Genomic DNA, 25,381 nt, shown 5'->3' with positions numbered 1-25,381 from the left:
AACTACTTAATTCAGTACAGAATTGGACCTGTCACATTAGTTGCCTGTGAATTAAACTTTGTAATGGGACTGAGCTCCCTACCCAAAATGTAGCAACGTTCTCAGCCAAGAACATGGTTCTGAGGTTGGATGGGACCTGAATCAATTGCCAGAGAAAAAATAACAAGGATTCTAATATACTGACAATTATATATTGAATGTAATAATATAGTATTTTATTAGCAGTAGTTCCAGCAAGGGCACTCCGTGGAGAAGCTGGAGGTGAAAAGAACAGTTAATATGGTTCTTGGGCCTTATGGGAAGTAAAGGTTTAATTCTCTTACTGACCCACAGGGATGCAAAAAGGGAGTACTCGGACAACCATTATGTACCTAATTATGCTGTGCTTTTTGTAGGTGAACAATAAGACAGTAGCTTAAAATGTTTCATTATAATACAAAACGCTAAGCTTTAAGCTCCTTGTTCAAGTCACTGGGAATCTTGGTTTCCCTCTGCATGCTGGGTGACACCTGTGTTTTAGATGGTGCTAGAAATCTTTTTTTATTTCTCTATGCTAATACCTTTTGATCTCATGTTCCAGACAAAAATATACAATAAAATTATGCAGCTTTCAACCTCTAACATGTCTATGGGGGAGATGACTGCAGGCCAGATCTGTAACCTGGTTGCCATAGACACAAATCAGCTGATGTGGTTTTTTTTCCTCTGCCCTAACCTTTGGGCTATGCCAGTACAGGTAAGAAGACTGAACAAGCTTTTGTTATTCATGTCATCAGTCAGTAGTGACTGATTGCTTCTGAATTTTATGAAAGGAGAGATATTGAAGAAGTTATTCTTTAACCTGAGATAAGATTCAAGCTATTAATATCTAGAAACGTTGTATATAATATATTTCGTATCTGTGACAGGGCTCTAGGTATTTAGGGTTGTATTAGGATCTTGACTGCTGCCAAACATACTTTGCATTTGTAACAAGAATTTATAGTGTGCAGCAGGATGTGTTATTCCAATATGTTAATTTATTACATCGGGGAGTTAACTGGAATGTATTGCAAGCATTTGTCTTCTGAATCCCCACAGAAGCAAGAGAAGCAGCAGTTTATTAAAAAATATGATCACTTAGACGTGATCCTTTGGACATCCCGTAAAACTACTGCTGCCTCATGGATGACATTCTAGCATACAAAATTCCACAGATTCATTTGTTATATGAAATGTTTTTGCTACTTTATTCTCTCTTGTGTTTTTTTGTTCTCCTGTATTTAAACACCACTCTCATCCCTTCAATCTCCTTTCCCACATACATGACATGGGGCAGATCACTGTTCTGAGTCATGCTCAATTGCTCAGTTGCCTGGTGACTCTTGGTTCCATGTCCTGTAGCCTCGTGGAATGTGTAATGGCCATCAGGAGCTCTGGATTAACTTCTGACAGTACAGATACATAATAGAATTGAGTGGGTTTTATAGTTGTTCCTGTCAAAGCCAAGAGGTTTTGGGCAAGTTGCTACAGATCAAATGAGCAAGTCTTCCTTTGTGATAGTCTTAAAATCATCTAATTGCATAGTAAAGCAGATTAACTTACTAACCTGGAAAAAAAACCCCTAGTTTAACTATTTTCCCTGGAATTGTTTTTTTCCTCACTGAGGAAAATACTGGGGAGGAGCAACGCAGGTCCTTCTTCATTGTCAGTGATAATGAATTCTTGAATGCATCATGTGTACCCTCAGTCATTGGGGAGTATTTGTTTTCTGGAAAACTAATTAGTGTCCTCTTGAAATACTCTGGGAGTCTTCACACTTTTGCTGTATGTGTTTGAAACCTAATATGTTACCGTATGTCTTCTAGTATCTCTGTTGTAGTAAGGGGTATATTGCTTCTGAGACTGCAATAGGGCCTGGAGGAAGAAGAAATATGTCAGAATCTTTGGTAAAACTCTCGCTGACTCCAGCAAGAGTTGTGTAAAGCCTCAAATCAGGGTTATGAGCACAGTTGGGTGTAAACAGTCAGCAACTTATTAACTGATGATTTATTTTAACCATGTTTTTTTGCCTGGGGTTTGCATTTACTCTAATGCAAGTGTGTGAGCTGTATATAACTATACCTGTTAAAATACTAAGATGCAAAGTGCCTGTAGTCATATTTATACAGGCCATAGTATGGCTGCCTTCATACAGTATAAATGCATTTTGTCTTTCTTGTGCAGGAATAACTGCATCAGGGTATAGATTAGTTTTCCTGATCCTGGAGAGGCTTATGTGCCAGTTAAACACATTTTACTTTCTAGAATTAAAAAAAGGGTGATGGATATAGCAATTATCAGCAGGATTTTCTCAGAAAGAAACAACTTATTTTTTAACATCAGGATGGTTTCCCAAAAATTATGGGGTAGGAAAAATGGGAACTAGATTAAAGTGGGAAAAGAACCCAAAGGATCAAGGAACATGTGCTAATATTGATTTTTAATTACAAAAGAGAAGACAACTAAAATGAAAAGAAACTGATATGAAATATCCTAATAAGTATGGTTACAGGTTGGGAATTTGTTGGCGGTAACTTGGGTATCAGAGTATTTTTTGCTCACTGACTAGAAGGACCCTGCGGGACGAAGTCAGTGAAATGCTGCTAAAATGATATTGCTGAAAGCTATGAGCCATTAAGAAGAGTCCACCCCTTTAATGATAATGTTTAGGGTCCAATTATCCCCTAGGCTTAGTCTCCACTGTAAATCTGCTAGGAAAACAGGCTATGTGAGAGGTGCCAGTTTAATGTATGGTTTTTATAAGACCACTCGGGCAGCTCAGGGTAGAGAGAGCTTTAGCACAACTGAGAATTAAGCTAATTTCATTGCATAGTCTGTAACAACATTTTGCTCTGATGTGCCAGAAGTCCAAGGACTCGTAAAGATTTCCTGACAGTCTTCTGAAAATATGATTATATTTGCATTAAAACTCACCCTGCGATGCTCCTTAGCAGATCAGGACAATAAATGTCAAAGCATGCTCCTGTGCTGTGGGTGGTGCACGCATTGCAAGGCACAGATCAGTGTGTCATGGTGGTCACAAAGGTTTCTCCAAAACATGTTTCCGCAACATTCATTCAATACCTTGTTTTATGAGGCAGTGAAAGCGATTACTGGATGCTCAAGAGATGGCTAATCAAAAGTTGAACAAGCTTTGTTGTTATTTAAAACGGTTTTTTTATTGTTTTGTAGCTCTTAACCTAACAATCAGCATTTCAGCATCTGCTGTGGATTTTGTAATTATCCTCGACTTAGAAGACCTAGCCATTCATAACAAGTTAGGTTTTCTATACAGTCCAGATAATTTGAGCCCCATTTTTGCTCTGACTGGAGTCAATAGGAGCTTTATCATTGCCTTAAGTTACTGTTTGAAGGCCATTGAAAACCATGAAAAGAAGCCTGGGGATGTCCATCCATTGAAAGATGCCCTCAGTAGGCTTGGCTCAAACCCTGGGAGCAAAATGAGGCCCTGTAAAGCCTTTCGCCACCACTGTCATTTTATAAACACCCTTGTTTGATTTCATTGTGATTATTAAAAAATCCTGTATTCTCATATCTCTGGTTCATTGGCAGGGATAGCTTACGGTTGTCATGAAAGGACGTTTGTCTCTTTCAAAACTGGCCACAAAGCAGTTTCTGGCTGAAAGTAGTTGCTATCCTCAATAAATAATCAAGACAAAATAACCAGTTATTGGTGAGTTTCTTGCTCATGATATATATCTCTGGCAGGTAAGAGCTTTGGGATTTTGATGAAAGGGAAGTGTTTCATTACACAGTTTTCAAAAAATGTGATCATTACCTTCTCAGAAATATTAGTGAGAGCCTTCCCATTTGCCAGATACTGTCCTCCAGCAATTCAGATATTATCTACGTACTATTTATTCTTGACTGTGTAGTGTTTGGTATGATACATTTAGAATTACTTGCAATAATGCTTAAAGATTTCAGCACTTTTTAGATACAAGTATTCACATACTTATTAAGAATTTTTTTTTGTCCCATACATGATGAATGTATTTTAAAAGTTTGCCCTTATTATCGCAATATAAAAACAACAAAAATGGGATGATTTTTAATCTATTGAAAACAGACTTTTTATTGCAAAGACTGACCCTTTCACTAGCCAGGATGGGGGAAAAGCAGCTGAAAGCTATCAAATCCCTCAGGATCCAATAGGTAGAATATCTTTCCCCTTGTCTGTGTGAGAAGCTGAGGCTCTCTTTCTAGAACTAGCAAGTTCCATAATGTCCTTGACAATCAACCAGTAGTGGGGGAAAGCAGGTCAGTGTTCCGCATTGACTCTGTAGGTTTGAACATCTCTGAACTGCACAGTTTGTTGCTTTCCTGTATTTTGAGTGCCTGGATTGTCTGCTCATGAAGAAGCAGTTGGGAATTAATATCTTGATCTGTAAAGACCAAGACCATTCATGTTTTGGAGGGGAGCTCTGCCAGGGCGATCTGACAGAGGACTTGCATGTTTTCTTTGGCTTCATATAGTCATGGATTTCCTGACTTCAGATGGAAACGGAGTTCTCACTCCTCACGAAAACATTTTTAGTTTACAATGTAACCTTTGCTCTTACTAGATTTATGCTGTATATACAGTAGGACTTCACTTTCATGTTACTGTGTGTTTCCTAAGTAAATACTGTGACTCACTTTGAGTCATGTTTTAGTTTGGTTCATCTACAGAGAGGCATCAAAGGATTGTTAAGAAAAAAAAAACCTGTATTTTCTCTCTGTGTGCCTTAAATTAATGAAAATGTCAAGATGGAAATGTGGAAACTAAGGATTTAATTTTTCTTCATGGAAACACCCAATTCCCATAAATATGTGTGGGAGTGGGTAAGTTTATGACTTCAAAATGATGGAAGATAGTGTTTCCATAAGGGTTATGAGAGTATGCAAATATAGCAAGAGTAGTAGGTAACACTTTAAAGAAATTTCAGAATTTTATTTTGTTTTTAATTAAGGGAAATGATGTATGAAATTAACTTTCTATCACTATGTCTTCCAATTAACTTATCAACTTATACTGATAAATTATAGAGAGAGTGTCAGTGTTCCAAATTGTTCAGGAGTTAATCATTAGAGTAGTGGTAATTAACAGTGGTAGCTTTTCCATCTTGTTTGTATTTATTGAGGTGCTCACAGTATCCCTTTCCATCCAGACTGTGGCTCTATAGATTCTTACTTATCCAAAGACAAATGTTTTTTTTCTCAAGCTGTTTCTCTAACCTTTTCGTAACAGTCAATGCCAGTCTGGTACCATGAATCCTTAAAACAATTCCTTGCAAGTTTATGTTAGAGTTTATTTGAAGTGGAGGTTCTTAGCGATATGATTTATGATGTGCCTTTTTGATGTACTGGTCAGCAATAATGTCATGTTAACATTTACAAGATCAGTTGTATTTTTAATATTTCATATTAGCTTTTCTAGTAGGCAAAGAAGCATTCCTTCTTTGTGGAAGTCCTTTGTGTCGGAGACTAGTGAGTTCTGATCAAACTGGAAGGTGTAATTTCTTTCCTGGTGTAAAAATGCTTAAACGTCAAAGAAGAAAAAAACCCACAATCATAAGTCAAAGAAAATGCATGCCATGTCATCTGGCCAATGGGGAAGAATATTTAATAGTGACTGTAAAGGGAATATCTCAATGTGTTACTTGGAAGTATTATTTTAAAATAACTTTTAAATTTTATTTAAAGCTTTTAAAATAAGTATTTCTTTTTAAGTAAAGTTATTTTTAATAGCTGTGAGAGTTACGTTATAGAAGATACGCAAATCTGTACAACCTTCCTCTACTGTTCATAATGGGGAGTCTATGAGATGGAAATACACAGAGCCCACGAGCTGGGGAGGAACACTAGGTGGGAATGTTTGGTGCTCTGACAGAATATCCCAACAGATCAAACCCCACTGTGCCAGAGGTACAGGATATATGACGTTTGGGGGTAGGGTTAGCTGTAGTGGCTGTTGGTTTTGAACATGCTGTCTGGTTACCCAGTGATTGGTCTCTGTGGTACATACACAAAGTGAAGCAATCCCAAGCCTTCCCCTCACTTTCTTTTCTCCCAACAGATAATTGTAGGAGTTCTTCTGCTCTACTACCTTCTTGGAATCAGTGCCTTAATTGGAGCAGCAGTAATCATAGTCCTTGCACCTGTTCAGTACTTTGTAGCAACAAAACTCTCACAGGCCCAGAGAAGCACATTGGTAAGTGTCTTCCAACTCATACGGGTTATAAATATCACCTCTGGTAGTTATGCATTGGTCTGTGTTTGGAATTACAAAGCTAACCATGGACACTGGCCAGGAACTGATTCTCAGACATTTTGTAATGTTCAAGAACGTGAAAACGTGATAAGCGTAAGCAGTAAAGATGCAGGGTTTGGGGGTTATATTTTTCAACAAGTATGTGATTCCCTAAGTGCAAAAAACTTATCCAAAAGATCTTTCAACTTAGAAATGTAAACGGTCAGTAATCGTTGACTGAAATGGCTTTGTGCAGTCAGATGGTGCACAAGTAAATGAATCATGCAGGGCAAGCTGTCCAAGGGGAAAGGAAGCAGGAATGCTGCATCCAAACTCAGACCCCAGATACATCATAGACGTGGAAATCTATCAGACTGATTTATTTAAATAACCTCTGGGCAGTCCTAACTCCCACACCATGCTCCTTAGCTGGGGAGCTTAGAGGTCTGCGAAGTCATGAGCTGTTCCTTGATCCCTCGCTTGGCTTGTCTTTAATTTGAATCACCAGCATCACTGCTGAGAAAATTACCTTGGTTCATAGGAATTACCATGCCCAGCTGCTCTGAACCTTATCCCCACATTCAGCAACTGTTGCACTGCCAAGGAAGCCATATGAAACTGTAATGGACCCCGAGAGCCTGCTGAAATCTCTTCCACCACAAATCATGGGTGGTGATGAGAGTTATTTGTGCACCTTCCTGTGTGAAAAGTAATGCCTTAACATCAACAGTATACATGCTTCTGGAAACATAGACAGCATTCATCCCTGTGGCATCCAAGCAGACAGTCAGCATCATCTAGAAATTCCTGCAGATGGGAGCAGTGGATTTGGTGCTAGAAATGTTTCCACTGTGAAATGTAGTGTGGTGCAAAGATCCCTGAGCTACCCTGAAAACTGGAAGCAGCATAAATTCCAGTTATGCTTTACTGGGAGTATAACTTTACCAGTGTGCCTGAGCCAGCTGGCCCGGCGAAGTTCCCTACAGGATCACAGTTTCTTGCTGATGTGACCTTGCTCCTTTGAAGCCTGGCATCGATGTTTCCATGTCACGTCGGTTGGGCAGAGCTGTGTGCCCAGTCGTAGCTTGTCTGTGTGTTCTGATCTCCACTGTACGTTGTCAGAGTGCCTGTTGAAAATCCAGCCAGTGTGCTGGGCAATAGAAGTCATGAGAGGCTGCTTTGCAGGTCATCAGAAAACTGACAGGGGAGTAAAATTTTCAGTATAAGCTATCTGATTTAGGAGTGAAAATAAACTGCCCGTTCACTTGAGCTCTAGGGAAGCTCATCTTTTTGAAAAATAGTGACAAAACATCTAAATGGACAAAACTAGTGGACTATAGCTGACTGGTTGCAAGGGGCTCCATACAATTTTTGTGTCATCCTTATGTTTAGGGGACAGGTACTTCAGTTATACTCTTTAAGTAAATATGTATGTAAATGTTGCAGGAGTACTCCAATGAGAGACTGAAGAAGACAAATGAGATGCTTCGAGGCATTAAGCTCCTAAAACTCTATGCTTGGGAACACATCTTTCACAGCAGTGTAGAGGAAACCAGACAAAAAGAAATGACTAGCCTCAAGTCCTTTGCCCTTTATACCTCCATATCCAGTAAGTCTCTTCCTTCATTCTAATCCACTGTTCAGCTGAAGTGCTACTGCATGATTAGCCACTAATGGGTTTACCATTTGTCTGTTGAAATTGTTTCAGTTGCTTTAGGCTGTGATCCATACTCCTCACTTTCCATTTAGTCAGACTTTCAATTTAATTCAGTAGAATTTTGCCTGTGTGGGAAATAAGCCTAAAAGAGAAAGTCAAGATTAATGCTTCATAGCATTAGCTTTTCTGGAGAAAAGCTTTTAAGGGGCAAGTGTTTACCTTCAGCCAGCAATATACTCTCTAAACATAGCATTCAGGAAGAAACCTTTGTTGATGTTTCTTTTTCCTTTCCTCCTGCATTTTGCACAATACGGTGTATCGTAATATGTGACAGGAATTGTCTTTGTGTTGAAGCTCCAACAGATGGTACTTAACTTTCTTACTCAAAATTTGGATTTCTTATAAAAACAAGTGATTCTTAGGAGCATTTCTATATCCTAAAAAGGTAAAATACCAGAATGCTGGCAATTTCATCAGTCCATATCCAGATTCTTTTGTCTCACATTATCTTTCAAGCTGCTTTATGGCATTTATCATCCTTTTAAGAAGAGCTAGGGCCAACTAAACTCTGTATTTGAGAAGATCATATGCAACACCTGTATAAATTGCTACTGTAATACTTTAGAAATAATTAATAAAGTCATACTGAAGAATGCTGTTCATATAATCTGTAAGATATTAATGAAATGGAACCTTTTAGAGAGAAGTATTCAAATGTCACAAGCTACCTGTACAAATACCTTCTAGACTAATAAGGAAGGCTACTCCTTAGGAAGATAACTTCCAGTCTGGTTAGTATTTGATTTCATTCACCCAGGAGACGTGCAGCTGACTTCCTTCCCTGCCAAATGATCACAGATGTAATGCACCCTGAGGGAAAGGTCCTGATCCCACTGAATTTAACTGACATTAAGTTGAGGTTTTCATTGACTTCTGAGACCAGAATTTCTTTCTGGGGATCCTGAGCTCTCTGTGCTTGGAGAGTAGTTTCCATTTTGACAAGAGAATTTAGCTGGAGTAGATTATGTGACTGGAAACTCCATCCTACACACAGATCAACACAGATGGGCTCTCTTTGTTTGCACTACTTCATGTTGGCATTAACATCTATTTATAGTCACAGCCACAGGTTCAGCTGTAGGACTGAAGGAGCTGTGAAGACTTATGTGATTTTTAAATCCTCACAGTATCATTTATAACAGCTACAAAAAGGTGTATTCATCCCCAGAGTACTGACTATTCTGTAAAGAAATAGTGACATGAATACGAAGATGTATTAAGACCAATTTTAAATATGCACTGATGCCTCTTGAGACACTTAATGTGTAGATTTGCATTCTTGTTCGTATTACGTGTGATATTTATGTGTGTGTAAGACACAGTTGATCAGTTTCTCAGCTGGGGTAAACCAATGCAGTTTTTTAATATTGTTGTAGCATATAATTTTGGCTTATAAAGAGTTCCTGTAGTTTCAGCCTAAGAATTCCTTACACCCTCTGTCTTTAGCAGAAATTGCACTGATCTTTACAAACTTGCACTTTAGCAGACTACATATGGAATATAAATATAGCAGAATTTGCTGTTTTGCTTACCATATGTATAAATAGAATGACAGGCATAATCAGCACAAAATGTGTTTCCTAACATTATAGTGAATATGATTTCATTTTTTTATTAAAGAAAAAAAAATTAAAAAGTCAGAACATTACCAAGATTTTGTTATTGATCAAGATAAAGGCAGACACTTCCTAGAACAGTAAGAGAGCAGAAATTAGACTTTTTTTTACATACTTTTTTTAATGTACAATGTTGGATAGACTCTGGAATACTTTTCTAAGTATACTTAGCTATTAACATGAATGAAATAATGTGGTTGGAGCTACTTCTGTTACTGAGGAATAGATTTGCATTGGATTGCAGAAAATATACCTAAAAGTTTCAGGGCAGTGTTGGCTAGACCACAAGAAACTTCCGTTTTAAGACTGCCTGGAAATTGGATCTCACCTGCCTCTCCCCTGTGCCTGGATCCAGGTTGTATGTATATGGAATGGTTCATGTGTACTAAAAGAGCTATTACAGACATTAGCTCTTCCTATAATCTTAATGAAACATACCCCCAGAATCAAAGCTGGATTGCAAAGTTGGTAGCGACACCTCTTGAGTTTCAGAAGTGAATTCTTTAACTGTAGCAAGGAAGATTCCTATGTAATTTTTTTCATACTGATTAGTTAGATTATCCTATGTTTGGTTTTACAGGATTTAGTATGCACTAAATATTCAGGAAATATTTAGAGAAATTGGAGAAAGAAAGTAATGGTTTTCCTATTTCAATGAATTTTTGCCTAATCTGTCAGATGCTGAGTAACTCCAGGCTCTGTCACAGGAAAACAACAATAGATACTATCCTAAAATATTAAGAAAGGACTGAAAACATTTTCCCAGTTTTCAGGCTGCCTTTTTCCAGTAACAAAGTACATTTGACCAAAAGTCTTAGCTGCAAACTAAATTTATGTTAGGAAACATTTTATTATTCTGTGCACTTGTGTAATTTAAAATATAAAAATAATTTTAAAAACCCTCCCAAATTCCAGTGGCTTTAGAAGCCCTTATTTGTTTGCTTGAAAGATGTGAAAGAAGCTTGAAAGAAGTACTGAAGTCCTTTGATCTCACATACTAGCAAAGTTCAGATTGACTTCTTGGGAGCCACCAAGTGACCCTAGCTGTCTTAACTGCAGCGGGCTTTTCCAGCCCTACAGTATATTTAAGCTGCCCAGCTTTGTGTTTGACAGGTATGATCTTGTACTGTAGACAGCAGAAGAGCAGGCTCCATCTCTGAGAAGTTTATCAGCTTTTCTAGATTTCCCCATCAGATTCATTGATAAAAGCAAACTCACGTACTGCAGCAGACTCAAAGGCAAATTGCAAATGCCAGGATTTAATAGAATCAAGGAGTCCATAGTTGCAGGCAGCAAGCTTTGCTTTTTCAAAATTTCTGTGCTGTAACTACCTCAAGTTTATTCAAAGTGTGAATCTGGGCAGAAAGTAGAATCATTAGGAGAAATGAGAGTCTGAACTGAAGCTACTTTGTATTCCAACACAGAAAAGAACATTTCCTCAGATTTTTTTTCACCCTAACTTGAGGGGTAAACTATGACTTTCTAGACTTTAATACATACTCATTTTTCAAAGACTAAGCTTTTATTCCGGAAGTATATATGCAAATATACCTATACTCTCAAACACTCTCTTCTGTCAAGGAATTAGAGCTACATGAAGTAACATTTTATTTATGCTTGAGTACAGACTTCAGAAGTATGTTACAGATTCCATTAAAGAGCTTCTAAATATAGGAAAAAAGAATGTCTAACAGTATGTTAAGTTGTTAGGGGAGTTTATGCCCCGAAAAAAATGGCCAAACAGTCAACCAGAAGCATTTGTGGGTCAAATGATGACACTCCACTTCAGATAAAGTAACTGGGGAGTGCTTTTACTGTCTGAACATTGGCTGTACCTGGTAGAAAAAAGATCAGGTGTAGTTTAAACAAAAAAGAAGTGGCTAGCATCTTTCTTTTCTGTTACATGTGTACCGATCTTTTAATTGAAATTTAGCTATAGATTCTATATTCTTTCTCTCTATTATTTACTTCATGAAATAAAATTGAGTGAAGGTCAAAATGAAAAGGTGATTATTATCCTGAGGTTGCAATGGAGGAGACAGATGTGTGGGGTAAGGTCACAGCTCTGGTTCTGACTCAAGCTCCCAGATGGGTAACTATTTTTTAATACATTCTTAATCCATGCTCCTTCCCAATCTAAAAGAGATCCCTATACAGAAATGGTATTTGCCTGCTTCTCCCCATCCATCTGTTTAATAACCTCTAAATGCCATAGTAGACGAGTTGCAATAGTGAGGGAATCTGCAGCACCAGGACAGAGACTGCTTGAGGTCAGGGAGGAAACTGCTTCATTGTTTGCATTTTAATAACTCAGGGCTCACGTGAAATCAACACTCTGTCACATTTAGGTTGTCCTTATAACCTATATCAAGCTCCTGAGGACATTTACAAAGTAGCCAAGTCTGACAAACCTGGAGTAATTAATTATGACTAAACTCAGTCAATGATACAGTGAGGAGTTACCAATTTTTCCTTACCCTTTGAGTCGCATCCTGAAATCTGAGGGGACCACAGAGCCCTGCACTGCAGACGTGGTGCCCCAGACCTTGGTCACAGCTTGATGTGCAGCCGGCCAGATCTTGTACCAGCTCGGCCTTTCTGCCCGTCGTGAGGCGGAGACCTGCAGTGCCCGTCGCCTGAGCTGCGTGCGAGCTGATGGCAGCTCCAAACCAGTACATGAGTCATCTTTATCTAGGGCGCAGTGCTGGCTTCTGTCTGCTCTGATGATGTGAACTGTAGGCGTTTTAAAACAATGTACAGATATACGTAGATACTTGCACAGTTTTCCTATCTTAAGCATAGAAAATAACATTGTAAACCAGTGCTAGTAGTGTTTTAACATTTAGCATGTCTGAATGGAAATTGTTTCTAAATGTTCCTACGTGTTTTCCTTCACAGTCTTTATGAATGCAGCAATACCAATTGCAGCTGTACTTATAGTAAGTATGGACTTTTCTAAGTAGTGTTAATTACAACTGCATTTTTCAAGTATAAGTGGTGTGGAAACGAGGAAGGAGGAGGACAGGATTGCAAACCTGCTACACGTTTGCAATTCTTCTGGGAGAGGATAGAAAATGCCCACTTGTCGTCTGTGACCAGAAGCAGCCCAGAGTATGCAGCACTCCCCCAAACTGTTAAGAGAGTATAAATTCAGATTCTGTAAATGAAATGCTTATGAAATATGAAATCTTTGTGCATTTCATTCTTTATGACAAAATGCTGATGATGATTTCTGTCTCTTTGTAGACATTCGTGGTCCATGCTCATCTGACAACGAAGGCTGACTTCTCCCCATCAGTGGCATTTGCCTCCATCTCCCTGTTTCATATTCTCGTGTCTCCATTGTTTCTGCTCTCCAGTGTGGTTAGATCCACTGTCAAAGCATTAGTAAGGTGAGAACTGTGAAATTAATGTCTTTGCTACCACCTCTTTGACTTTTGAGAATGTGTCTATTGCTCATTTTGCAGTTCTAAGTTTAGAAACAGTGTGGTGATTATTTACCTGTTGTTTAAATTGCTTCCCAGCTTTTTAGTTTGCATGGTTCCCTTGGTTGTAGCATGTGGGCTGAGTTCTTTGCTAACACAGTATTCAGTGGTCCGCAGCTAGTACTTCATTATGTAGGGTGGGTTGAGCTATATCGATACTGCATGCAACATATATGTGGTAGAAGGAAAGGAACTGAAAACCTCCTGAGGATTTAGTTTTGTAAGTCATGCAAATATTTCCTCACATCATACATGCAGGGGGGGAAAAAGGTAATCACAAAAGCACATGTGTTTCAGCGTGTATCTATTGGGCTGTGCTCAGCCCTCCCACCCACTGCCTGAGAGGTTGCCTGTTGGTGCAGAGTTAGACTTAATCAAATAAACAAAAAAAACCCCACATAAAAATCGCTGTTAAGTGTGAGAGTGAGGTAATATGTAAATGTCTACTTCAGACTTGGTGAATTCTTAATTTCTTATGAACATGTGTTCAAAACCTCAAATAACCAGTAGAGCTGCTGTTTCACTGGGAGTTTTGCTTTAAGTATCAACAGATTTGTGTAAAAACCTCTTAATGCTTTTCATATGCAGTGTAACTCTGCCTGACTGATAAGAGAGGAAGAGTGAGTTTGGGCTTCTTACTTTATTGGGACCTTTTTGTGGCCTTCAATATAGCTGTCTTAAGAGCTTGTCTAAACTAAGAGCCAGATGCTGGGCACCAGCCCTTGCTTAATTACTTTTGTGTCACTTTGGAGATGGAAAGAAGACTACAGCAGGAAGCTGAGCTTGCCCTCGCTGTTTCAAAATTCCCTGACAGTGCAAAGTCACAGCTGTGTCCTCTCTCCTAACAAGTGTGAAATCTGAGAGCGTCGGTGGCTGACATGAAATGTTCTGCAGCCACTGTGGTAGTCCCCAGAGTCATGGCAAATTGTGATGCTAAGATTGCAGCCAGCAAAGTAGCTGGAGGCTCACGCTGGCACTGGTAAAGCGCATTTATTTTGGCTTGTCTAAGGATTTCTTTGTAAATGAATTGTGTGCCTGTTAATGCTGCAGGAGCAATTCTGAAGTAATTAGTATCAACTAAGTATTAATTGTTGCTGGCTGGGAGTTCTTCATGAGTTATTCTGTAGTTATCTTCTTGTTAGCAGGCTATTGCCCTGCCATTTTGTAGTGCAGACAGGAATCCCCTGGTTTAGCTCTGTAACAAAGTTGATGTGATCCCTGTCTTCCTGGCTGGCGGTATGACAGTAACCCAGGCAGTGTTCAGAGTGCATTGCTCCTCAGCGCTACTCTAGCTGTGTCTTCTGAGTACCCCATCCGTCAGTGCAGTATTTTGGAACCATGTGCCAGATATTTTCAACACATGCGGACACATGCTTACCTAAATAGTTTGGTAAGTGTGAAAAAGCAACAGTTACTAGCTGTATTTGTGCCAGTTGAGCACAGCTAATGTTTACTTGTTATCACTGTGTCCTTCTAATAAGATCAGGTAAAGGTAAGCTTACTTGATAAAGTTGTGCTTCAGCTTATTCTAGGCTGAGATATTCTAAATTATCAAGTGTACAAGACAGCTTCTCCTGTAGTGACAGAAAGGAGCTGCCTAAGTGAAGATGATCCAGCTGTGGAGAGGTGTTACTGGCTTTGCATCTCAGGCACTCACAACCCCTGCTCTGTTAATATTGGCTACAGTCTCTGATGCCAGATGCTGTTAAGGACAATAATCTCCACAAATAAACTTGTCGGTATCTTGAGTCATTACACATGTGCCCAATTGCAAAGCATCCTCATGGATTGTCATTGACACTATCAGAACACCTGTGTGATTAATTTCAATGGTAAAACAGATTTAAAGCTCCTGTTTCACACAGGGCCATGGTAAACTTTCCAAGTTATGGGGCTAGGGTGTTTGCTTCTGAGAGGGGGAACTGTTGAAAGTCTTTAAGAAGGTGATAAATTCAGTTATCTCTTTGAAAAGCTTTTTTTTTTACTATGTTTGAAAGCATTTTTTTTTTTTACTATGTAGTGTGCTTGTGCTATTGAAAATTAAGACTGAGCAGCCCATTCATGTATTTATTAAATATGAGGTCTTCAAGGACAAAGGGTTCAGCATACAATTTTCCATCAGCAAAGGTCAAGTAGCAAGTGGCATTCTGTATCTTACTGCATTTAATATGAAACCACTTTTCCAGTCAGCTGTGCAAATAATGATGTTTTAATCAATACATCTATTCTGTGGCTTAAAAATAAGCTCCCCTGTGGAGATATTGGAATGCAAGTGAAATTGTGATGTCAGCAAGAGCTCTACAGAAAATGTACTTTTTTTATTCTTTAAGAATATAGAATGGTGTGGCATCCTGAAATATGAGTTGCTGTCTCTAACAAAAGGTTTTCTCACAGCTATACTGTTGGCACAGGAGCAGCAATTCCAGAATTAAGCAGAGTGTTGGGCAGAGGGCTTGCAGAGAGAAGTCTCGGCACTTCAGTACTGCCACCTTGATACACAACCAGAGAGCAGAGAGCAAAATCAAACTATAGAATGGCTTACTAGAGACATGGTCTTATTTGGGTATGCGTGATCCAAGAATGTGTTTGCTGTCTTCTCTTCCTCCCCCTCTAGACCCTGGAGTAGATGCACAGGGTACTTCTCTGTCTGCTCTTTCTATCTTCAGAGCAATTATTCAAATGTCAGTGTAGTTTTACTATAGAGAATGTAGGAGCAGCTGCACACAAACTCCATATAGGCAGCATCTAAACCATCACTTGGTCCATTTAAAGGCATTTAGAATGTTCTTTTAAACATTTGTTTCACTGAACAAAAAAGTTAAGATCATTCCTAGCTGTGTTTTTCAGAGCTTTGTGCGCATAGGTAGAAATATCTCTACTGACAGGGCTTCTAATTTCTGCCTTTGAGACAACAGACTTTCCCATTACGGATTTTGGTCTGACATCGAGCCTGAATTCATTATTACTCCTCTTCTTCCATCCCAAATACTTATTCTCCCCGTTTTCAGTTTCTTAGATTGTAGTACCTGCTCTAGCTAAATTCACCCCCGTGTGTATCTCTTAGTCCTCAGATGCCATTAACAAGTGGGCAGGTTGACAGAAAAACTGTAGAACCAGTTGTTTCTTATGGAGCCCTGGGTGGCTTCCACCCCTCCTTGCAGGACAAGTGCCAGCTCTGTGGAGCCTGCTTTAGGAGGTGCTGTAATGCCTTGGTCCAAGCACTGTTTTGGCACCAGTTAGGTATCTTATGAGGTTCTTAGAGGAAACTAGGTCTCCTCCTGAAGAAGAAATCCTTGGCAGTGGAATGCAAAATAAATGCTGGATTTTTAATTTTTATTTTTTAAGATTTGCATTCGAACAGACAGATAGCCATGTATCACTGTGCTACAGTGGCATCATTTGTCTGTTTCTCCCCAATTAGCCTAAAGCTATTTATATCGATTTTTTTATATTGAAATCAATTTTTTCAGCCCTTGTCCATAAATTTATTTTTAGGAACTTAAGGCCTTCTGGCACACTATAATTTTGGAGACTGATAGTTAACTTATTTCTAGCTGATTGAGCCCCTTTGATGTTGAGTTCATGATTCAATCTACTTCCTTTACAAATTCAATTTGCTGTCCCTGTGAGTAGATTAGACATACATTTTATAAAGTCAGGTACAGAGGTAAAATTGATGTAATGATCTGTTAAATGTCATAATAAAGGCACATTATCTCTTAGCTAATTAAATCTTAAGCAGCTTGTGAAGATTTTATGCCTTCTCCTTTGTTGCTGGTTGTCAGAATTCCTTTTATATCTCATCTGTTGAACACTCTTCTGTTAAGCTGTATTACTTTATCATGTTACCTCGTACACATCATATTTCATCATAGCTGGTTGAATTTAGCTCACAGTGTAGAGATTTCATCAGACTGCTAGTGTTCATAAGACTGTTCAGTAGAACTGACTGTGCAACACTTCAGTAACATAAATGATATTAATTCTACTTCAGCATGTGGCTTCAAAACAAGCTGCTTTGTGGCTGGTTCTGCATCCCACCAAACGCCTGAAAAAAATTTTTTTGTGTAATCTCTCCGGTCATATCAGAAAAGACAAGACTTGAGAAGCATCTGCACGAACTGTTAAAATATCATAGCTGTTAATAGACAACAGGGCAGCTTTTGTCAGCTTCCTTGCAGTAACTTCTTGCACATTTTTGTATGCCTGTAACAAAATGAAAATGAACAAACTATGCAGCAGACAGTGGCTGAAGTACAAAGGGGATGATCTATAATAAACATTGCAGTGGACAAAAGCTTTGCATTCCAAGTTCAGGTGTGATTCTCTTTTTTTCCCTTTCAGTGTGCAGAAACTGAGTGAATTCCTGTCAAGTGAAGAAATTGGAGAAGAGCACGATAAATCTTCAGAGCTAAGAAGTGCAGATAATCACAGCAAATACCAGGCGGTGGTGAGTAATGCTGTTGAATTGCAAGTGAAGTGGCTGGAGTAATTTGTACCCAGAATAAGCTTTTTACTTTTCCATTTCCTACTGGATATTTCTTGCAATTGCAAAACCTCTTTTTTTATATCCTGAACTGTATAGGTCATAACATGGTTGCTTGTGTTTGGGACATTTTGCTGGTACTGCTACCAATTACTGCTTATTTCTGTCTTTCTGATCTTGCACAGCCACTCAAAGTTGTTAACCGCAAGAGGCCTGCCAGGGAAGACTGGAACAATTACAGCTCTCACATGAGAAGACCCATTAGCATCACAGAAGCAGATGATTTTTGTGTAAAGGTGATATGAAGGTCACTCTAATAACACTTACTATAGCTCACTAAAAGTCACTTTTGTATTCTGACACCAGTTTCACATTCAAGAACCAGCATTTGATGTGAACTGTCAGACACTTGTGCTCATGTCAGAGATTAACCTCCACCTTTCTTTTCTATGCCTTTCATTTTAAGAATTGACTACTGACCTCTATATTGTGATCAGCTCTGTATATGCCTCTAGATTTTGCTCAGCAATTTTCGATTTGAAGTGTTTAAGTCATCAGCCCTGTTCTCATGGCAAAAATTTCCAACTTAGAACATAGAACAGCCCAGGTTGGAAGGGACCTTGAAAGATCATCTGGTCCAACCTTTCATGTATGTCAGACTCTTTCTTTCCTTTCCAATGCCTGTAGAGAAAAATGGTATGAAGAAAATGGAAAAGAATTAGTTTTAGACATTTCTAAAATAATCTTGTCACGGGCCTTCCCTTCATCCTTTGGAATTCCTAGTAGCCTTTCAACATGAAGTTGAAAACTAACCGTCAAAGACCTAACTTCTTTGAAGAAAAAATTAAAATTGCACATGCCACTTTGAAGACTGATGGTCTTGATTTGCTACAGAACTATCCAGAAGTAATAAAAATCATGATGGTTATTACAGTGATGACACTGTTTATTTATGAAGTCTGCTATACATTTGCATGTCTGGCACAAGAGAAAGAATAATCCAGTTTCATGGGAGTAAGTAGGACAATTGATAGTGCTTTCAGGGTTTCTTTTTTTTTAGAGGCTGTCATCTGACATGCTGCTTTGGTGCAGGGTTCTTCTTGATTAGACTTCCAGGAAAATAAGAGGAATATTTCGGAGAGGTTTTTTTGGGGGGGTATCAAAAGACAGCCTAGAGTGACAACAAAAGAGTTTGTCTCAGAGGAGAGGCCAGAGCAGTAACCTCTGTAAGGCCAGTATTTATAAGGTCTTGAATAGGAAGCCAGGACTAGCTATAATCTTTGGCTCCATCTGCTGACATCGTTGTCACCGGTGGCACCTGGGTCAGGGATCTGCGGTTTCTAAGTACGTCTGTCTGCAGCTCATTGCCCGTGAAGGGGCACTTTTTGAGAGAGGATCTTCTGGCTGCCTTCAGTCATCTAGAGGGAGGAACACTGCACTTCCTTTTGCTCATTTTTTCAGGTTGTTTCCCAAGATAAAAGTATCACTTTTTTTTTCTCCAGGGAGAGGTAAAAGTGTCCTGTTCCACTCTTCTGAGATCAAAAAATGTTGTACCTCGCATTGCTGAAAGGCATTGAAGGCTTCAGTGGCTTTGAAAAAGTGAGAGAAGAGGGTCCTGTATAAATACAGGCCTTTTAAAATTGTCTCCTGTTTCCTATTTTTCACAGTATCCATGGAAATCTCTTCCATTTAAAGACCTGAACAGGCTTTGTTTCTTGTTTTTAGTCGTCTTCAGTGAAAAGATTTCTGTATCTAGTAAAACCTAGGTTATCTGAGAGTCATATCAAAAATAAAAAGGAAAATACCATAATAGGCAGCAACATCTAATTTCTGTGGGAAGTTCTGCATATCTGCTTGGAATTTGGACTGTATAATTGTTGTATATGCTGCAGTGTGTCTAGAGTGACATTCAGTGCTCTGCAGAGAGCAATCTGTGACTCTGTATATAATTTAATAGTATGGTAATCATTTCACTTTTTTCATGTGCCTGCCTACAAATAACAAAACCCTTAACAGCTTCTTTTTCCTTCGGATTTTCCATAATTTTCTAATCGTGCTTGTTTAGAGTTCAGAGATTCTTGCACATCAGAATACAAGCCTTTACAAAATCAGTCACTTGAAGATGTGTTTCCTGCATTGAGCAAAGGCTAACTCTGTTCCTGTGCTCAGTGTAATGAAAACAGAAGTGTCTGATGTGGAAACAAGAAGTCAGCTCTAAAACCAGTTTTCTGTTTCTTGTTTCTTTCCATCTTGGCATATAGATCACAAATGGGTTTTTCACTTGGACACCTGAAGGACCTCCAGCATTGTCCAACATTGATATCCGAATCCCTCAAGGTACAAAATGACATCACATGTACAGAATAAGATGTTTTTCCGTGAGCATTTGGTGAATCAGAAGCTTATATATGCCTTCTTCTCTCACAGGTCAGCTAACAATGATTGTAGGACAGGTTGGCTGTGGTAAGTCATCTCTCTTGCTAGCCATACTTGGTGAGATGCAGAAGATCTCTGGGAACATATTCTGGAGCAGGTAGTGCTATTTAAAAATTCAAGCTTGAGTTGAATAGTAATGCAGAAAAAAAGCCAAAATCTATCCTGGGAACCTTTTTGTGGAGTCAGGGGTTTTGTAGGTGTACATTCAAGATACAGACCTTACCCTATCAGTAGGGGAACACATCAGAAAGAACATCCAGCCAGGGTCAAACAAGGTGTCTGTTCCATTAATGGGAATAGATAACCGTACTTGGGCATTTTTGCACTCCAGCAACATAACTTGAGTGAAATCATAACTAATTTGGAATCAGAATTAATTAGCTGAAGTGTTGTGCTGCTACAGAATGGCATTTACTCTTTCAGGGCTGAGCTCATGTCTTTGAATGGAACTATAAAGAGGTACTGGCTCACCAGGAGCAGTCCTTGGCTGTGCTTTGAGATGTGTGCTCCATCCCAGCACTGCCCTAGTGCCTGAGAGAGATTTTTATAAGTGGCAGTGACTCAGGGTACTCCCCACAGTGCATCCTGCCTCATTTGACAAGAGAGGGATAGTCTTGTCCTTCCCTGCCTTCCCAAGGGGACACAGCAGCCGTGCTCTGACAGCCAGATATAGGCTACGCTTGTGTGTGTCTTCTGTTCTGGCTATGAAGGCAGGAAAAAAAATGCTAACAAACTCCAACAGCTCTACTGTTAGGACTTGGTCTCTTGACCCTCGAACTAATTGGCAGATGGTATAAGATATTGCTGCTCCTGTGTGTGATTTCCAGTAAATTACTGCCACCTCTAGTACACTGTCTGATCAGTGTGTGAGAATGTTTTTGACCTGTTAATTTTACATTACTAGATTTCCTAGCCATACAGACTGCGCTTTGCCTTTTGGGATATTTGTAGGTAAAGCTTGACAAACTGCAGGAGAAACTAGAGAAACAATTAATTTTATTTCCAACTGATTGGGAATGAAGGAACAACGGTGCAACTGTAAGTCTAATCCATGCACTCTGATGGACAGAGGGTCTTTGTTCCCAGTGGGTTCTGCACTGATTTTGTGAAACAATTCTCGCAAATTCCCTGAGTGTTTGTAGACAGATATTATTTATATTCAGCCTTCATGCATAAGCCAGTCACACTACTTAGAGTTGCACATGCTTTAATAGTAATAGTACAAGGAAGGAAGGTTCCCTGGTTTATAGGTAGAGAAAATGAAACATAGGAAGATGACTCTTTCAGCTGGTGAGGGAGGCAAGAACAGAAGCCAAAGTTCCAGAATGTGTTGATCTATCCACTAAAACATACTTCCTTAAGCAGAAAATCAGCATATGTTGAAGAACCATGTAGAATCCCCGCAGCCTGATTAGGTGAACTAATTTCATTTCAACAAGGCTGTAATTTTTTACAGATGACATAACATGATTAAGCAGTGTAATTTGAATGTCTGATGCTAAACTAAAACAGATGACATGATGGTTCTGATCAGACCGTGGTTTTAAATAGCACTTGTTTAGAAGCATGTACTTCACAACAGTGTAAAGGTCAGAACTGGTTTTCATGTCTTCTATATGTGCCAAAGTATCACAAGGTAAAATTCAGTTGTTATCACATTTGCTTTGCTATCTGTCAGATATGTATAAAGGGGCTTGTGGCTGAAACAATCTTAGCACTGTAAGTGCTGGCTGCACTGGGACAGATTATGTTTTGTCTCATCTTTCAGAGCTGCTACCATGTGCACTCATCTATTCAGGACGATGGATGCGGTCAGTGTAGGCTGGCACACCTGTGTTGTAAAGCTATCAGATGAAAGCTTCCTTAATTTGATAAGAAAATACTAAAGCCTGACCAGGTACATGCAACATTATCCCAGGTTCAAGGAGAGTAGTCTTATCAAGTAATCATCAGAGCTTGTAGCCTTAGCTCAGGCAATAAAATGTGTCACCAAAATCAGAAAGATCCTTGTTACAGCTCTTTGTTCAGGATGAGATGAGTGCTTGGCTTCAGTCGTTCCCATTACAGAATAGTCCTGAATTATTTCATTCCAAATTTCCTTCCCCTTCCCTTCCTTCAAGGTCACAGCTATGAAGATGAAGGATACATCCTGCTGACATGTCACTCAGTGCTCAGGAAATCTGGATTCTATTCCTGGCCTTTCCCTTGGTCTAATATAGGATAACCTTGCACAAGTCATTTCCCTCCTCTGTGCCTCCATGCTCTATTGATAAAACAGGATTAACTGCAGATCATCTTTATTTGCTTCCTATAAAAAATTATTTGTCTCAAAACATTAAAAAGAAATGTAATTTATTTCTGGACTAGGAATCAGGTAATCGGAAGTGAGCACTTGCCCATTGGAGATTTTATTTTGTTGTTTGTATTACACTGTGTGCCTGAAAGATCAGGGCCCAGATTACTGCCCCTTAGCCAAAGCAGGCTAAGAGCATCTCAGCATAAATATTTGATAATATGGTTAGAGATTAACAAAAATAGAGAAATCATTATTTACACTCTGAAGAGATGGTAAATAGTATTGATTTGACTGGTTATTGAGTAAATAATTATAGAATATGCCATGCTAATTTCTTCTGGGCAGTATCTCACTTTAAATAGTCCCGGTTCAAGTCCAGGGAGCAGTTTATAGTATAAGACTTTTTGGAGTAAATAATATCAGAAAATTGACCTAAATGAGAAATAGTTTGCTCAGACAAAATTATGTCATTTGTTTCTAAACAGGACATACATACTCCCATGTGAATCTAGAGTCTTTATCCTGTGAAGGAAGTGCTAGACTTGTTAAGATTGCTGACAGTAGATTTTCTTCTGCTCAATGTGGAGTTAGTCGACTGTTTTCATCAAATGACAATATTTTAAAATTATTTTGATGCCTAAAGTTACATTGATTTTTATAAATGCATGTTTACGTGAGTTTTCAGAAACATCCAGGTCCTTTATTTAAGTTGGAAATAGAGATTTGAAGGCTTGAAAATCTCAGTAGGCACATATTTGCACCTTTAGACATCCACATGCCTGGAAAAAATTAGATCTAGACCTCATCATCAAACATGCAATACTTTGACATTTCAAAACTGGTAGAAGATGAGTGCATCCTTAATTGCCAGGAGTATGCAGGGAAAAGGAAGGATAAAACGAAGTCAAAGTGTGTTGAAAAGGCTGAGCTAGAACTCCGAATGGAGGATTCATTTCTTGCAGCTACAGAACAGAAACACAGACCAGGGAACTGATCTACCAGTACTTGCATGTGAGAATAGTGGCACCTGTGGCTGTATATAGGAAAAGAACATGGTTACCAGGGGGAGTTGGGACACTGCTGTGTGCTGCTGCATCTCCTGTCGCTCTGGGAAGCGTTGGTGCCCTGTGAGCACGGCGCTGTGCCCCGCTTTCGGAGCAGAAACTGGAGCCCAGTTGCCCACCTGCAGTAAGCACAGGTAGCCTGTGCCCGCCACGAGGGACCCTGGCTGAGCTTTGCTTCTGGAGCTACTTGGATGGATTATGTGAGCTGCAGAGCTCTCTGCCTGTCTCGAGGGCTGGTGTAGGAGAGCACCGTGGAGAGGGAGCCTCTGTCACGCACAAATACTGCATGTCACAAGTTACCAGGGTGTTCCCTGGCCGCCTGCGGGGTGGTCCGTGAAGCAGGAACCACTGTTTGTTGTTCAGGGTCCTTGTGTTGTGCATGGAACGGCTGGAAAAGATAGTCCCTGTTTCAGCCCCTTGATAGTTTCTGTAAAGAATGTGTTGCTATTTAATGATATGCAACAGGTTCATGGGTTTTTGGCGCCACTGAGTTCACCAAGTCACCAAAGACCAGTGGAGTGTGGGGTAACTGTGGAAAACCTTTGATCAGTACGCTGGCCTTTGGCATAAAGTTACTAGTGGCTGGCTGGCGCTCTCAAATCCTACAGTAAATTGAACTTAGATATGGTTATTGTTTACTATGCATTAACTTTCTGGAATTGTCTCAAACCAGCCTTTTAAACTGCAGGTAGTTTTCTTTCCTGGATGTTTATAAGCAATTGGTGTTATCAAAAAGTTAATGAGACTGTTCTCTTTAAAGCAAGAAAATCTTTGTTCCTTCTTGGTTTTGTTGATATCACTTGACACACAGATTTTTCATTCTTTTCAAGGGAAGTGAATTTAGCATCAGTAGTAAGTATGGCCAGCCATGCTGACAAAACTCTGTGAACATCTTGGTACATGCTCAAAAATAGCAAAAACAAAACCTAGGGCATCTCAGTTCTGTTAGCACCTGCAGGATAGAGGGGAGGTGATTTTATTTGTTGACTCAAATTAAATGTTTATAATGAAAAAAACTGTCCCCAAATTTTTTTTGTCTGCTAAAATCAAGTCAGTTTGTATAGAAGGAACAGATGCTGCACTGCAGCTCTGTGATAAATACTGTTTGCAGTCTGTACACTAAGTGGAATTTAATAGTTTTTCTTTCTGGGGCAGATTGCCTGTGCTTGCTTAAATAAACAATCTTTGCTTTCTATTTGTGATGCAGCTGTACTTCTGACAGTGAGACGGGAGAAGATGTCAGGTATGGTATTGTATTGGTCTTCCTACTAAATCGATTGCGATAGAAGGAACCAAAGGTTTCTAAAATCTATGCTTAACGTTTTCAGTGAGACTTCTCAAAATCAATGAAACTGTATTCGCTGGCTTAAGATAAAATTTTTGAAACCACTTATGTGACTTACAAAGAGCTGGATTTCCTTAATGAAAACATTGCCGTTTGGCAACTTTGAAAATTGTATCCTAACTTTCCTGTACATCTTTGAAAATCCTCTGAAAGTCTGAACCAGATTATTCCCTAATGTTGCACTTTTAAAAATAGTATCAAGTATTGCTTTGAAGGTTTCATTTATTGAAGTAAATTCTTTCCGTTACTCTTCTCCTCGTTTTTTGCATCCTGTCATAAGTTTATTTTCTCACCTAGCATTCTTCAGGCACACTCAAGCTGAGAAGTGTGGGGAGTAGCAGATTAGTCCATCTGTTGGCAAGGGATGCTTGCATGGATATTATTTTTACCTGATTAACATAGCTCAGCTTGGCTTTTGGGAATAGCTACCAAATGAACTGAGAGCAAAGCTTTCTGATGTGGTTGTGATTTTAGTGTGGCGCACGAACCTCTAGAATGGTAAAACTTGTAAAAGTGACAGTCCTACCCCTGCTGAAGTCACTGAGAACTTAGTGATTGAAATCAGAACAGGAAAAATGTCATATGATGTCCCTTTTCTTGACTTATGCTAAACTGTGTGTCTTCTACTGACCAGAATATTTTCTTGGTTCTGTGATGCACCA

At 39.2% G+C, this 25,381-nt stretch overlaps 1 protein-coding gene across 3 annotated transcripts in view; it reads left to right on the top strand.

Annotated features, from left to right (window-relative positions):
• The window catches only part of ABCC8 (ATP binding cassette subfamily C member 8), a 77,925-nt gene that overhangs the window by 19,972 nt on the left and 32,572 nt on the right, over positions 1-25,381 (top strand). For all 3 annotated transcript variants that reach the window (XM_074918309.1, XM_074918308.1, XM_074918310.1), the window contains exons 8-17: positions 581-736; positions 6,101-6,235; positions 7,721-7,883; positions 12,506-12,546; positions 12,854-12,999; positions 17,437-17,542; positions 17,764-17,874; positions 19,840-19,915; positions 20,006-20,111; positions 24,582-24,617. In XM_074918309.1, the coding sequence (XP_074774410.1) occupies positions 581-736; positions 6,101-6,235; positions 7,721-7,883; positions 12,506-12,546; positions 12,854-12,999; positions 17,437-17,542; positions 17,764-17,874; positions 19,840-19,915; positions 20,006-20,111; positions 24,582-24,617 (1,076 nt within the window). The remainder of the gene's footprint in view (positions 1-580; positions 737-6,100; positions 6,236-7,720; positions 7,884-12,505; positions 12,547-12,853; positions 13,000-17,436; positions 17,543-17,763; positions 17,875-19,839; positions 19,916-20,005; positions 20,112-24,581; positions 24,618-25,381) is intronic.

Source organism: Athene noctua, chromosome 14 (genome assembly GCF_965140245.1).
Source record: "Athene noctua chromosome 14, bAthNoc1.hap1.1, whole genome shotgun sequence".
Classification (NCBI taxonomy): domain Eukaryota; kingdom Metazoa; phylum Chordata; class Aves; order Strigiformes; family Strigidae; genus Athene; species Athene noctua.
This window is presented reverse-complemented; position numbering and strand designations above follow the sequence as displayed.